The 15,514-nt window shown below is 37.3% G+C and overlaps 5 protein-coding genes across 5 annotated transcripts; 2 read left to right on the top strand and 3 right to left on the bottom strand.

Moving 5' to 3' along the window:
* The first annotated feature begins 1,566 nt into the window (after nucleotides 1–1,566).
* LOC18011862 (zinc finger AN1 domain-containing stress-associated protein 12) lies at nucleotides 1,567–2,434 on the top strand. The gene is made up of 2 exons (XM_006395311.2): nucleotides 1,567–1,724; nucleotides 1,825–2,434. The coding sequence occupies exons 1-2, from the start codon at nucleotides 1,617–1,619 to the stop codon at nucleotides 2,272–2,274; spliced, it is 558 nt and encodes a 185-aa protein (XP_006395373.1). The 5' UTR covers nucleotides 1,567–1,616; the 3' UTR covers nucleotides 2,275–2,434.
* LOC18011580 (ferredoxin-thioredoxin reductase catalytic chain, chloroplastic) lies at nucleotides 2,361–3,855 on the bottom strand. The gene is made up of 6 exons (XM_006395310.2): nucleotides 3,532–3,855; nucleotides 3,332–3,444; nucleotides 3,160–3,209; nucleotides 3,004–3,075; nucleotides 2,594–2,654; nucleotides 2,361–2,519 (listed from the first exon to the last, which is right to left on the bottom strand). Exons 1-6 carry the CDS (start codon nucleotides 3,632–3,634, stop codon nucleotides 2,475–2,477), a joined length of 444 nt encoding a protein of 147 aa, XP_006395372.1. The 5' UTR covers nucleotides 3,635–3,855; the 3' UTR covers nucleotides 2,361–2,474.
* Nucleotides 3,856–4,602: 747 nt separating this feature from the next.
* On the bottom strand, nucleotides 4,603–6,024 carry LOC18011579 (probable galacturonosyltransferase-like 10). Its single transcript, XM_006395309.2, has one exon. It carries the CDS (start codon nucleotides 5,922–5,924, stop codon nucleotides 4,824–4,826), a length of 1,101 nt encoding a protein of 366 aa, XP_006395371.1. The 5' UTR covers nucleotides 5,925–6,024; the 3' UTR covers nucleotides 4,603–4,823.
* A 2,693-nt stretch (nucleotides 6,025–8,717) lies between these two features.
* On the top strand, nucleotides 8,718–10,358 carry LOC18011675 (DNA-directed RNA polymerases II, IV and V subunit 6A). Its single transcript, XM_006395308.2, has 6 exons — nucleotides 8,718–8,865; nucleotides 9,443–9,476; nucleotides 9,559–9,731; nucleotides 9,848–9,899; nucleotides 10,033–10,100; nucleotides 10,215–10,358. Exons 1-6 carry the CDS (start codon nucleotides 8,828–8,830, stop codon nucleotides 10,282–10,284), a joined length of 435 nt encoding a protein of 144 aa, XP_006395370.1. The 5' UTR covers nucleotides 8,718–8,827; the 3' UTR covers nucleotides 10,285–10,358.
* Nucleotides 10,359–10,418: 60 nt separating this feature from the next.
* On the bottom strand, nucleotides 10,419–15,212 carry LOC18011743 (ABC transporter B family member 15). The gene is made up of 7 exons (XM_006395307.2): nucleotides 14,976–15,212; nucleotides 14,594–14,648; nucleotides 14,295–14,473; nucleotides 13,753–14,210; nucleotides 12,951–13,491; nucleotides 11,978–12,871; nucleotides 10,419–11,891 (listed from the first exon to the last, which is right to left on the bottom strand). The coding sequence occupies exons 1-7, from the start codon at nucleotides 15,210–15,212 to the stop codon at nucleotides 10,521–10,523; spliced, it is 3,735 nt and encodes a 1,244-aa protein (XP_006395369.1). The 3' UTR covers nucleotides 10,419–10,520.
* Nucleotides 15,213–15,514: the final 302 nt, after the last annotated feature.

Genomic DNA, 15,514 nt, shown 5'->3' with positions numbered 1-15,514 from the left:
AATATCCAATTTTTTTGATAAAGCATTCATGCAAATGACAAACAGATATGGAGATAGTGAACATCCCTGCCTCAACCCCCTTTCACTCCTAAAAAATCCAGCCAATTCACCATTAACCTGGAGATAGATAACACGGTTTTTTACCTAAAAAAAAAGATGATAACACGGTTTAGAATTGATTTCTGCTAAACCAATTAGTCATGAGTTTGTTGGATCATTAGTGGCAGTCTGATAATTAGTAGTGTCTCTTGAAAATGATCTCATTGATAATGGACTTGCCGCAAATGAAATGTGTTCCTGATCAAAAATTGAGTTCCGAGAGATTTGCAAATTTGGTGTTACATTTCAAATTCTTGTGACCTATCAAATCTTTGTGCATTTGGAAACATTGATATTTACGAATTCAAGAAGTTCATTTTTTTGTTATTTTAATTTATGAAAGATTTGTATGCGTTTTCAATATATTAAAGCAGAACAACTATCTCACTATCGGATAAGCAAATCTCATGTAAACCGCTCTATGGGTATATTCCGAGACATTTTTAGCTAACACTGCTTAAACATGATTTGTCTAGATGACTAGATAGTATGCTTTCCAGTTCCTATTCTCATGTTAGCTGACACCTAATGATGTATATATAAATTTAAATGGAAAATTGAAGTTGATAGATAGTCGATTTTGAAAATATAATTGACTACTAGTTACCTTACGAGTTACGACCCATAAGTCTTGCTTTACGAAAGAGTCACAAGTATCGTTTTTTTTTTCCTACAAAGTACCACATTCCATACCTTGAGGTAAGTGGCTTATCACTACATATTCGTTTCAACATGGAGATGTTTGGGAATTACTTCAACCACTTTTTTTTAAGGTATCGAATTGTCAATGATCTTATATGTTTCTAACTACTACATGTTGCAATATCTCATATAACGTGGTACAACAGCCATGAGTTGGAAAGAAAAGACCCTTTAGGAAAATGCAGCTTAATCCGTTGTAGCGCGTCAAATACTAAATATAATATTTCAGCTGAAAAATGTAGTTGAAGTGAAATGCAAGAAATGTTATCCTGTTGATATATAATATTTCATAGTTGAAAAATTAGATCAAACCAATTACATAATTATGTCGGAAAAATAACGAAATATATAAATACTTTCTTTACTATCTTACAAAAACAAAAGTTGATCCCTTTTTTTGGTCAACAAGATAACATTTTATTTGATCTAATTTTCTAAATATTAAATATTAATATCATCAAATTTATTTGACTAAATATAAGATAAGCTATTAACATTTTTTTTTTGTCGACAGATAAGCAGCTATTCACATAAAAAAGATAAATTAGGAAAAATGTAATATTAGTTTTTTTTTTTAAGGATTCAATAAAATAGGAACCAAAATGGGCCTAGAAACATCTAAACCGCGTCCTAAATCCAAAATAAGGAAATAAAAAAAACGAGAATAGTCGAGCAGAGGAAGAAACCAACTTGGATGCTGGCTTTGCCTCCAAGTCAGCCCCAACGTCTCTATATATAAAAATATTCATACGGTTTTCACAAACAAGAACATACCAAATCGAAGGAGAGGAAAATCAAGAAGAAGAAGATAAGCTATGGTAGGAGGAGGTACAGAAGCATTTCCTGATCTCGGAGAGCATTGTCAAAACCCTGATTGCAAACTCCTCGATTTTCTCCCCTTTACTTGTGATGGTTGCAAATTGGTAAACTTTTCCCGGAAAGTCTCAGTTTTTAATTCTTTTCCAGGATGAATCCCTCAATTGAATGCTTGCTTAATTGAAACCTATCTGTATCTGTGTGCAGGTGTTTTGTTTGGAGCATAGATCATACAAGTCTCACGATTGTACAAAATCCGATCACGGAAGCAGAACTGTTTCTATCTGTGAAACATGTTCTGTAGCGATTGAAACAACTGGTTTCGATGAAGAAGGAATCAAATCTATGCTAGAGAAACACGAGAGATCTGGAGATTGTGATCCTAGGAAGAAGAAGAAACCAACTTGTCCTGTAAAGCGCTGCAAAGAGATTCTGACTTTTGCGAACAACCTTACTTGCAAAGATTGTGGAGTTAAGTTCTGTCTGAAACACCGGTTTCCGACAGATCATGTCTGCAACAAGAAGGCCGTCGCTAACTCAGGAACAAGCTCGAGATGGAATGAGAAGTTTATGGAAGCTTTGAGCTTGAGAAACGAGAAAGGATGTGGAAGAAAAACTTCTGTTTCATCAAGTTCTCCATCTGTTAGATCATTTTAGTTTCCTCTCTCTTCCTTTCTTTGCAACAGTTTGCTTCAACCAAATCTTCTTTTTAAGTTTCTCATATATTCTCCATTGTTTTCATGAGCATTTCAAAATGTGTAGCATTGCTTAAAAGAAGGAAGAAGATAATTGGTTTTTATCAATATACCGATGTACATTACAAATTACAATATACACAAAGCGATTCTATCTCTCTCTCACATATTAGCTGTGGTTTCCTTTATTTCTTCTGATGTAATAGTCTGCAAGACACAAAGTCATCAAATGATTAATCTTGTGTTTCAGTATAACAAGATATGATTTGAGTTGTTTGTACCTGATCTTTGCCAGCGAAGTCGTTGTCAGGAGTTAAGAAAAGCATACAATGGCACTCCTTTCTGATGAACCAAAAGGGTCAAAATTTTAGTACAGAGGTGAAAAGATACACAAGCATTTTCCAAATTAGTCGGTTGCATATGCAAAGTTTATCTGTGTTTCTACCACCCCAAAAAGATATATTCCTCTAGCTAAACAACATAGCACAATTCCCTAACTAGTCACTATATATGAATTATTCAATCAACTTCTGTCCAAATACTAACGAGTATTGGTAACGCGTCTGAGCCTGCTAGATTCTCTACTAAAGCAATCACGAGGAGAACACAAGCTTAGTTTTCTTCCTCTATATAACAGAACATCTTGACTTATGGTAGAACCAGTTTATAGCTTATAGTTTAGAGTATATACCTCTCTCTCATTGGAACACAAGGGCAATTCCAAAACCCTTGTCCAACCTCAGCAGCTTTATCATCGTAGTGTCTGCAAAAAACGAAAAAAGGATCAGACTTTTTCTGTTACATACAAAGAGAATGCAAATGTTGTTTCAGAACATGTGAATTTCACCTGCAAGGGCAAAGTGGTGCTCCATATGAATCTTTATGCTCAGCCAATCCCTGTACAAACAACTCAGTTCCAGAAATTTCAATACTTCATATACATAAACTCAATTTCATCTACAAGATTCCACGAAATAATTTCTAATAATATTGGTCAACTATAAGAGTTTTATATATACCTTAATAACAACAGAGGTAACTCCTTTATCAACACAGAAGTAAGTTCCTGACCTACGAGCGTATTGCTCAGAGAACTTCCTCATGATCTCAATAGATTTCTCCGACGGTTCCGCTGCAAATGAGATGAAATATCCAAAATCAATTTTTGCTAAATTATGTGGTTCAAGAAGAATATGAAGAAGAAAGGAATAAAATTTACATTTCGCTCGGATAGTAAAGCTGCGTCGGAATGAGGCTTTGTAAGAGTGAAGTGAAACGCAAGAAGCGCAGCCGAAGCTACAAGAAACGGCTTGAAGATTCATCGAGTTTTGGTCAACAAGAAACGAAACCAAAACAATGGTTTTCTGAGGAATTTTTTCTCCCGGGATTTGCAATATACAACACAAAGACTTCTCCTTTTTTATCTTGAATTTGGTTTCAGGTCAAATTGCAGATTTTTTATGTTTTTTTCTTCTTCGTCCAGATATATTTGTGTTCACTCGTTAGCACACTTGAAAAATATGATGAAGCACCATAACCCCAGAAGCGAACGCTAGCCACTCGGTTCACCTTCATAAGAAACTCTAACTGAGATAGAGACTCTGACATATCGGTAGATTTGCAAACCGGAGGATCTTGGTTAAATTCAATTTTTAAAATTCCGGCCCAATTTTCTAATCTTATTGACGGTTAAAGTCTGGTTGGATGGTGATGTGGATTCCAGAGGTTTGTTACGTTTCCTAAGTTTTCATCGTAAATGAGAGACTTTGAAGGTGGAGGTCTAATTTCAAGATTTCTCTTAAAACCAAATACTTTCCGAGTTTGAAGCCTACCAAAGAAAATTCTTCATCAACATGAGATGAGTTTGCATATGGTACCAGTTTGATTAATATGAATTTTCAATGCAATATAGTAAACGGTAGCAGACATTACCTTGCGTTCTTCAATTTCACGACTACCACGCATCGATCTTTCTTATAATCCAGAAAAAAATCTGATCTTACCTTGCGTTCTCCTCTGTTTTCACTCTCTATTTGCTTTTTTTACTCTATTCAACTCTGCTATTTCTTTGTTTTAATGTTTTTATTCTGTTTCTAAGTTGTCTGATGTGATAATGTTGTGTTTGATTTACATGAACTCAAATTTTTTTTTTTTTCAATTTCCATTGTTATCTTATATGGATACATTTAAGAGTCTAGAGTGAATTTAATATTTTATGGGAAAAAAGAAAAACCGAACAAACAAAAATGAAAGGTACATAAAGCATAAAGCACCCCTTCGAAGCATTAGGTAAGTAATAATTATTTGGTAATTCCACAAAGGTCCAACAAAAGAAAATGCACACTGAACAAGAGACGTCTTGAACAAAATTAAGCACTTTAAAGAGCAATGGAAGACGTAAATCCTCAGTGTATTTTCAGTTTTATATACATAAAAGCAAAAAAACAAATATTTGTTACTAACAAAAAAATAGAATCCATGGAATTGAGTAGGAAAAAGAATTTATATGAATCAAAGAATTTCTAACTCTTGATTGTATTGAAGATACTGTCTCTGTGACTTATGAAGATCATAAGGAGCCCATAGATAATCAACTGGACAAGGCTTACCATCATCAAGCCTTACCCATGGCTTCCCTTTCCCACTCCAATGTATCAAACTCACCGGACCAGGATGCAACGATCTGCAACTACTTACGACGTTGTCTCCACCTAGACCGTGCTGGTTCCACTGGTGATCAATGGCTTCAATCTCGCCTGAAAACACCAGAAGAAAAGGCGGTAACGAACCCAACTCGTAAATCCTCTCTTCTTTCTGAATCTTCATCCAATTTTCGATCTTTCTCGTGTACTCGCCTTCTCTCCATCTCTCCAAATCGATCACCATCACTCCTGTGTTGAAGTAGCAAGGGGTTTTGGAATCGAAGACTGAGGAGAGTTTTTGATCTGACCAGAAACGATCTGAGAAGTATTTGGTGAAGTTTGCGTGGCAATACTCTGGTGCACCGATTGTTCTTGACCCGGATAAAGAAATCTTCCATAGTTTCTGTATATCGTCGACTACGATCACATCTGAGTCGAGATAGATCACTCGATGAACACACGACGAAAGAATCTCGGACAAGTAGCTTCTTGCGTAGTTCAAGGGGCTATCGAGAGCTTGTCTTATAGAAGAAGAGATTAGATCCTTCACGATGGTTTCATCAAAGGTGTAGACTTTGAAGCTCAGAGAAGGGAAAACAGAGGAGAGAGTCTTTGCGAGCAAAGCGTGGCTCGAACCCGAAGCAATGAAGTGGAAGAAGATGTTTTGAGGGCAAGAGGTGTGTTTGAGGATGGAGTGGACTGCAGAAACCGTGCCACGCAAGTAAGCTGGGTCAAGGGTCATAGCTATATGAACAGCTGAAGGATCACAAGCTAACAAGAGTCTGTTTTTGGCTAAAACAGAGCATTCGAGTCCGTTTTGGTATGCTGGAGCCTCCATGAAATCTGAAGATGCATCTTCGAGTGAAGATCTTTCATCTGGGAACAGTCGAATCGATCTGACGGTGAAGAAAGCTGTGGAGATTATTGCCAAGATTATTAGTCTAGAGATTAATCTAGAACCAGACATCATCAGAGAGAACGAATCGGTTTGAAGAGTGGCTAAGATCTCAAGCAGGACTCTTTTAAGGTTTAGATATTGAGTTTCTAGAATTTATGGGGAGAGAGATGGAGAGAAAGGGAGAGAGGTCGAGGAAGAAGACGAAGACGAAGACAAAAAATGAAACGCGGTTTTGTAGAGAAAAGAAACACGGTCAAATTACGCTTCGTTTGAAACTCGTTTCTTATTGTCACTGTCAATGTCTTTTTGTCGTAGATATTTCCTTTTTTTTCTATCTAGAACAATTAATTCTGATACGAAGCAAAAATACAAAGTATTAAGTTCGGGGTTTAATATTGAGAAACATTCAATTTGAACACGGCAGAAAAATGTAAAGTGTTCGTGAATATTGTTCTATCCTTCAATGGTTTTTTTTGTTCTATCCTTAATGTTTGCAACCATATACACTGGTGACATTTAAGAATCATAAAGATATATAAATTAATTTCATTATTAATTTACATATTCACACCATCTAGCTAAGACTATCGACATATTCACCACCTTTTAAAATCGTGAGTGTTCAAAATCTTTAACCTTAAATGTTGAGAGAGGGGATTAACGAACCCATCTGATTCAGTATTGACATAAGTTCTTATTAAATATCAAAGCTTAACCAATAATTAAGTAAATGAATACGCATGTAAATGTAGACATTACATGCATAGGCATCAAATGTTAAGGCATCAAATGTTACATATAAAAGAAAACCATGTTAGGTTGTAGGAATCCAGCAACTTAGAATATGGGTTGATAATGCTCCAATGAACACATGGGTCCATGTGCTTTACTACTTATTTCGAAATATATAAAACCTTACTCTTTTAATATAATTATTGCCTGACGCCCGAAAAACAATAATATATTTAAATGGTCAGCTCACATTCATTGGATACATATGCTCTTTGTATAGATTTTTTTTCTTTTTTTTCAAAAAAATTGGTTGTATTTTTTACTTATAGCATGTGAGTATACCTCGTTTAGATGGATTTCATTTGCAGGGTTTCATGTCCTTTTCTATGAGTAGAATTTGTTGTTTCCTTAAGTAGAGTTTTTATTATTACTTTTCTCTGATACTAACAATGATATACTTGTTGTAGCATCATGCCAAACAAATATTACAATTTTCTATGACTATACACATCTTATGTTATGATATAGTTGGAATTTTCAAATTTAACACATTATTTCTTTCTTTTTAGATCCTAAAAGTTAATTAATACATTGACTTGTCGTTTATGCGTGGCTAAGACCTTTTAAACACGGTATCAGAACAATTGTGGTTTGATAAGTCACGGTGAATGGTTACATCCGCGTCTCGCCGTGCACTTGAGTACTTGACTCACATTAATTAGAGTGTGTGGAACGCCAGTCACTCTCGCGTTTGTCGAATATTGACGCTGGAGGTAAGTCTCCGAAAGGCTCCATGTGAACTTCACACCCACGTATAGCAACATGAATCGCTGGTACTTGATAAAAGAGAAAATTTACCTCCTGCAATTGTGATAATATCCCAAATATTTGAACAGTTTCGAAAGGCAAAAATGTTTGATAAAGTGTATTTACGATGTGGTATATATATAAACTTAAAAGTACTATCATTTTAACTCGTTTTCAAACTTTTTTCTTGTTCTATTAAAAGTTCAAACGGTTTATATCAGAGCTAAAATGACATCTCTCTTCGTCAGTTCGTCTCCGAGTTTTTGCCATCTTTAGTATCAATTATTATTCCATATATTAGTATCTGGACACCATAGATTAAACTAAAATCTACCCTTTTAGAAACAACTTAACATATCGACTGATATCTTCATCATTTCAATACCAATTTGGAGACTCGATATTAACAAAAAAAAAAGGCATTTTTTGTAAAAATTTGGAATAGAAAATAGAGGACATTTTATAATAGAAAGTTGTTGCTCCACGATCTTGATACACTCAAATCTTTGCAATTATTTTGTGTTTACCGAAAAGCAACCATGACCCTTTCACTTGTTTTTATTATTGGTTTTATGTTAATCTTTTAGTTGGTCGAACTGGTTTAATGTTAATCATGCAACTGCTTTCTTACACTTTTTTTTTTTAGAATTAGAGTTCTTTTTTTTACAATTGTTCATTACAATTACAAATACGAAAAGAAAATAGTGTCATGTTTAAATACAGCTGTATGTGCGGCTGTGGGCTGGCAATATCATTATTCTTTGTCATGAGTGAGTATACATCGAATCATGTTCACCTAATTACAAAACTTCCTATTCTAGCAACTTCTAATTTAGAATAAACTCAATAAAAGGAAACTTTAAATTGGGACGTCTGCTACGAGTTGCTTTCAACAGTATCTTGATAAGAAAAACATATGGTTTGTATGTATTGTAATTTCGAATATACACTCATTAACTCGTAGTTAGTATCCTTTACCAACGTGGGATTAGACTAGTAGTTGAACAAAAATAAAGAAAACCTTTAAGGAACAAAACTAATTTTAATGTGTAAAAATTTGAAAAGAAAAATTAATTAAAAACTGATTTCTACTCTAAAAGATATATAGATCTATAGGTCCAAAACTTTCTAATTAACAAAAAAAAAGAAACGAAATAAATCGCAACTTATCAAATATATTACAATCATTAAATTCAATTATAAAATTCAATAAAAGGGAATGAAATTTAGTTTAGTAAATCAATTTGGTTCACTTTGAAGGCGGTTTAAGTAAACCGAAATATATATGGGAAGTAAAACCGAGAAAATATTATGAATCCAATTCGCACACTTAGCTTATAATTTTCCAGATTTCACACACGCGTGCACCAAAGCGTACTCTGCGACGACATTTAGGGTTTTACGAGTGACAGTAGAATTATTGAAATCTCAACTCCATGGCGGACGAAGATTACCAAGATGTCGACGATTTGGGGTACATTCTCGCTTTCTATCTCTTAGATGAGTCTATCTGTTTTTTTTTCTTCTTCTTGTTGACTAATCATGGTGAGCAACCGAGAGCGTTCTGTTTGATGTCATAAACTAAAGTTCTTAACAAGTAATACATGAACGAAGTTTGCTGAAACTCTGGTTCGGTTGGAACAATTTATAAACTTTAACTGATTTTCTAGAGAAAGAGCCAATTTTTTTTTTTTTTTTTTTTGGTCGACTATGCTACTGCAGCGTTTAATGGTGCAAAGAGTAATCTTTTTTTATCAATAAATCATCCACATTGTCCAATTTTGTTACTTGCAGAGCTAAATCATATAGTTTGATTGTCTATAAAATCATGCTAATTGTGATTTCATAACACATTTGTTTTTACTTAAACTCATGTTTTCCCATCTCTTGGAAATGGACATCACTTGAATGTCTAGAGGTGTAACATGAGAGTGAAACTGAAGTTGGTTTATGTTATGTTCAAATGCTCTTTCTTTTTCCGGGACTGTTTCTCTACATATTTTGCATCTACGTTTCAAAATGCTTAAGAAGCGCAATCGATTGTCCTGTAGGTACGAGGACGAGCCAACGGAGCGGGAGATTGAAGTAAGCGAGTATACCTTCTTTACAGTAAATGAACATGGATTTTGCAGACAACTTGCGATTTCTGATTAGTTGTTCTGATTAGGAAGGAGTAGAGGACGATGTTGAGATGAAGGAGAATGATGATATCACTGGTGAACCGATTGAAACGGAAGATAAGATAGAGCAGGAAGCAGTACAACGTCCACGTGAGACATCAAAGTTCATGACCAAGTATGAACGAGCTAGGATACTCGGCACTCGTGCTCTCCAGATTAGGTCTAGTTTCTGCCTCTCCTGACCATCATATCTAATTTTCATCTTACGAAAAGCAATCGTCAAACGTTGTTCTAATGTTCGGATTCTATTGCTTATTGTGTTGGTGTTGTTACTAGCATGAATGCTCCTGTGATGGTGGAGCTGGAGGGTGAGACTGACCCACTTGAGGTTGTTCACTCTTACTCTCACTTACTGTCTATTTCTTTCTCTGTTTTAAAGAGTTTTCGTTTGTTTCTGGATTATGAGCAACGCATGTTATATTTATGAAAGCTTAAGTTTCTATGAACTCTGGTTTGGTCAGATCGCAATGAAGGAGCTTCGACAGCGTAAGATACCTTTCACCATCAGGCGTTACTTACCTGACGGGAGGTGATTGTTTGTTTCATTTCCCATTGATATACTTCCTTTTTTCTTTTTTTTTTTTCTTTGTTATCAATTCACTTGTTTGATTCTGTTTTTTTTTTTTTGTGACCTCATAACCAGCTTTGAAGATTGGGGAGTCGATGAACTCATTGTGGAAGATTCATGGAAACGTCAAGTCGGTGGTGATTAATTGGAAAAAATTACGATCTGTAGCTTCTTCTCTTAATGTTATATGCAGGTTAATCAAACAAAGTGAAACATAGATTTGCTCTAGTGTTTGAATATATAATTTAACATAGATTTGCTCTAGTGTTTGAATATATTATTTTTGGTTACAAGTAAATATATTGGCGTTATGTAACATGGTCAATTTCATTAGAAACATGGGTCGTCTATCTTTGTTTGACCCTTTTTAGTCGTCTTTATTTAACAAGAAGTTCTTTGAAGACTAACCAATGAGAAGTAAACACCTGTGGGACCTTTTGCCAACAAGGATGAATGGGTCCCACGTTCAACGAGTTTTCCTTTGTCTAAAACAGCGATCGCGTCGCAGTTTTGAATCGTGCTCAGTCTATGCGCGATCACAACGCTCGTCCTCCCAACCATCACGCGCTCAAGCGCGTCTTGCACCACGCGCTCCGACTGGCTGTCCAAAGCGCTTGTCGCTTCGTCGAGGAGCAACACCGATGGGTTCTTCAACACAGCCCGAGCGATTGCGATTCTCTGTTTCTGACCACCGGATAACTGTATTCCTCTGTCTCCGCAGTACGTATCGTAGCCGTCCGATAACGATGTGATGAAATCGTGAGCGTTCGCTGCCCTCGCAGCCTCGATGATCTCTGATTCGTCGATTTTATCCGACGCTCTTCCGTATAGGATGTTCTCTCGGATCGTCCCGGCGAACAACGTCGGCTCTTGGCTAACCAAAGCTATGTGTTGACGAAGCGATCTCAGATTATACGATCTTAAATCGCGACCGTCGATTAACACAACACCTTTAACCGGATCGTAAAACCGTTCGATCAACCCGATTATCGTCGATTTACCCGACCCGCTTGGACCAACAATCGCAGTCGACTTCGCGGCGGCGATATCAATCGAGAAATCTTTGAATATCATCACATCCGGTCTAGTCGGGTACGAAAAGTCCACATCGAGAAATTCGACCCGACCCGTTATTCTCTCCGCCTCATATCCATCCGAATCCTCCGGGTCAATCGACGTGTACCGGTCCAGAACAGCGAAAACCGACCCGACCGCATCCGAACCTTTGGCTAAATCCGTGGTCATGCTTCCAGCATCGGCAATAACCCGACCGGTACTAACCAAGATCATAAACGTTTCGAACAAAGCTTTAGCCGTGATGTAACCATCACCGATTAATCTACCACCGTACCAGAAATCCAAAGCCCACGTGCACGACGTGAGGCTCTGCGACATGGCTAGACCGATGCCAGCGAACCACGACTGACGAATGCTCTCTCTCCTCGGGTTTTCTTGAGCCTTTTCGAGCATTTTCATGATACGTTCTTGTGATGAAAAGGCAGTGATGGTTCGAACGTTTGAAACGGCCTCTGCGGCTAGTTTGCTACTCTCGTCTTGAGCCTTGATCGCTTGTTTCAACATGTTCTTGAGCAGAACACGGCGAGTGTAGAAGCAAACAATAATCAGCGGTTGCACTGCGATCATCACAAGGGCTAACCTCCACGCGATGACCAAACCCATCGTGCAAGCTATGGTTACTGCCGATATGGTTTGTACCAGTAATGCCATTCGATCACCTACCAACGATCTCACCTATCATAAAACCAAAATATTAGAAAGAGTCTAAAGATCAAGAAACGTTAAAATATTGTTCTTAGTTTCAAGATTCATGTACTTACCACATTAGCATCTTTTGCGAGTCTAGAGCAAACGGCACCGCTCGAATTCTCATCTCGATCGAACCAACCGACTTCAAATGTTAGCACTTTAGAGAGCATCCGTTCTCGGATACGCTTAGTCAAATACTCTCCCATGTATGCGAAATTGTAGTGTTGGCTTATATTGATCAAGAAAGAAAGCACGGCTAAACCAACAAAAGATAATGCATAGAGCCTCGTTTTCTCCTTGATCTCCTCGTGGCTCGTTAAAAAATAAACCGATACCATTGACCCTAAAGAATATGCGTATGCTGGTTGTATGGCACCGAACAAGGCTGCGCTTATGCAACCGTACAAGGCCTGTTTCCATTCCGGTAAATTCATTGCCAACAGTCTCTTAAACGATGGTAAAGGCGGCTTCTTATCTTCAGAATGATTCTTCACAATGCTTGAACCTGTAACTGGGTTAGCAGAGCTTGACCGGCTAAGAGTCGAGACTCTTGAAGTACTTCTCAAATCTTTGTTATGATCCGAGATTGGACCCATTTGCACATTGACGCTCATATTCACGTCTGAGTCTTCTTTTTCAATCTGTTGTAAACGGACTAGTGAGGCATATTGACCATCAAAGTTTTCCATTAGCTCATCGTGTGATCCAGTCTCAACAACATGGCCGTTCTTGACTACAGAGATAACATCAGCGTTACGAATAGTAGAGAGACGGTGGGCGATAAGGATAGTTGTGCGACCAATCGAAGCATTTTCTAAGGCTTCTTGGACTACTCTTTCGGATTCAGAGTCTAATGCGCTTGTTGCCTCGTCTAGAAGGAGAATTGTTGGTGATTTGATTATTGCACGTGCGATTGCAATCCTCTGTTTCTGTCCTCCTGACATTTGCACTCCTCTCTCCCCAACCTATTTGTTTTCACAAAAACTAAATTAACCTCCAGACAAAACTACAATAAATATATATGTTTCAAGAATGGAATCTAACCTGAGTTTCATAGCCATTAGGTAACTGAGAAATGAAATTATGAGCATTAGAGGCCTTAGCAGCTTCCACAACATCATCCATAGATGCATCTTCTTTACCAAACAATATGTTCTCCTTTATGGATGTGGCAAAAAGTGCAGGCTCTTGGCTAACTAAACCCATTTGCGACCTCAACCACTTCACTTGCAGCTTATCAATGGATACACCGTCTATGAGAATCTCTCCTGCAACAGGGTTATAAAACCTTTGCAAAAGCGATATCACAGTTGATTTTCCCGACCCGCTTGCTCCCACCAAAGCCACGGTTTTCCCGGACGGAACTCTCAGACAAAAATCGTCAAAGACCAATGTCTCGGGTCTTGATGGATACAGAAACTTTACATGTTTGAACTCGACTTCTCCTCTAATTTTCTCCAATTTTTGTCCTTTCGGATTGTCTGAATCGATCTTGGGAACTCTGTTTATCACTTCCATGATTCGTTCCCCAACTGAAGCCGCCTCAAAGAAGTACTTGAGATTACACAAACCACCACCAAGTGATCTGAAACAATAACAAAGATTGGTTACGTAACAAACAAGTTATCTTACCATTTGGCTGATTCTAATTATTTTAATACGTAAAAAATGGATTCAAATAAAGCATAATTTTCCTTTTTACAAAAATATAGATTAAAATATAAGATTCTATAATATTTGTGTATGATTCTAATTTGAATTGTTGAAACCGTTTTGCATATCTCATTGTATCATGCAATCAGTAATTTTTTTATGCCCTGGTCACTTTCTAGTGATAAATACTTACACGCCACCGATGGCAACAGAGGCGGCTACAGCAAAGACAGTACCACCTTGAGCACCATGGTACATGACCATCCGGCTTCCATACCAAGACATGAACGCCCACATAACGAAAGTGATTCCATTGCTTCCAATGGTGATTCCTTTAGCTAGCCCTTGTCTAATCCCTAGCTTCACCGAGCCTTGAAGCGCGGTCGAAAACTTGGAGATCGTCTTCCTCTCCCCGGAAAACGCATAGACGGTTCGCACAGAAGAGATAGCCTGCTCGGCCACAAAACCAGCCTCATTGTACTCTTCGCGTATCTTCCTCGAAATGCTTATAAGGGCTCGGCCATACATAAGTCCCGGGATCACTAAGAGGACAACGAAGGGTAAGCCAACTATGGCGAGTCTCCATAACAAGATAAAGCCAACTATGTAGCTTCCAACGAACGTTGATGCGCTCATCAAAAAATTTGGTAACTGCACCAAAAATCGAAATCATAAGAAATCGGTTTAAACAGAAAAAGAAAATTGATTAGAATGAAAGATATAAAAAGGTGAGACCTTTTCGCTAAGCACGTCTTGGATGACGAAGCTGTCGCTAGAGACACTTGTGATAACATCAGAAGTACTTGTGACATGAAGATCAAAGTAACCCACATCTTGTCTTAAGACTGCTCTTAAGTACTTCTCTCTCATTCTTGCTGTTTGTCTCTCCCCTGTTCTTGTCCAACAATATCCTTCTGTTTTTTTTTTTAAAATAAAAATTTAAATATTAATTCCAGCCATAAATTTATTCGTTACTCTGTAATCGGGGTCAACTATAGAGAAAAGGTTAGGAAACATTATTAAAAAGGACTTACCAAGGAAACAGACAACCCAAGATCCACAAGCCACATAAAGCAAAGCTACAGCATTCTGTTGATTACCAAAAAAAAAAAAAAAACCATCGGTCCTCTTTCCTTATGGAAGACACTGACAACAAATTTAGAAGTGCATGTGTCATCGATTGACATCTAAAACGTTAGAAACGACTTGGATGAGTCAATCTGGTTATTATAGTTTGACCTACTGTATATCTCCTCTGCATAATAGTAATTTGTAGTATTGTTGATTTTTCTCAAAAAAAATGTCAACGGATTCTGGACAATAAAGCATCGAAACAAAACCACACAAAGAAGGAAACAAAAACTTGTGATCATTAGATCTAATTAGAAAACAGAGAAGAGAGAGAATTGAGAGGACCTTGGAAATGCTTTGCATGAAGGTTTCAGTGTTAAAAGGGGAACCACCAAGATTGTTCATGAGCTTGCTGGTGATGAGAAGAACAAGAGGAGTTGAGAAGCCATCACCGACGGCTCCGATCAACCCTAATCCCATCAGCACCCAATCTACACCGTCCGCGTGGATGAATATCGATCTTATGCTTCTCAAGCTCTTCATCGTCTTCTTCCCAGTCTCTTTCCCCTCTTCTTTACCCATCTCTTTTGTTCTAAAGAGAAAGAGAGACCAAAAACGACACCTTAATCTTAAGGATACGGCAGCAGTCTGTTCTCTTTTCGTGCAGTTTTAAAAGCGGAAATCCTTTATTTCCTTTTCTTGACTATTATAAATTATTTTATGGTTTTCTTTGTTTTGTGATGTTTTTGTTCTATGCTTCATTCACATTTTGTTGATCGAATGTGTTGTGTTAGTCGGCAGATATTTATAGAAACCGAGAGAGAGAAAGAGAGAGGCCAACTGGCTTCTCGGAACTTCGGCTGTCTAATTTATATAGAACTTAA

This window comes from Eutrema salsugineum, unplaced genomic scaffold (assembly GCF_000478725.1).
Source record: "Eutrema salsugineum unplaced genomic scaffold, Eutsalg1_0 scaffold_6, whole genome shotgun sequence".
Classification (NCBI taxonomy): domain Eukaryota; kingdom Viridiplantae; phylum Streptophyta; class Magnoliopsida; order Brassicales; family Brassicaceae; genus Eutrema; species Eutrema salsugineum.
This window is presented reverse-complemented; position numbering and strand designations above follow the sequence as displayed.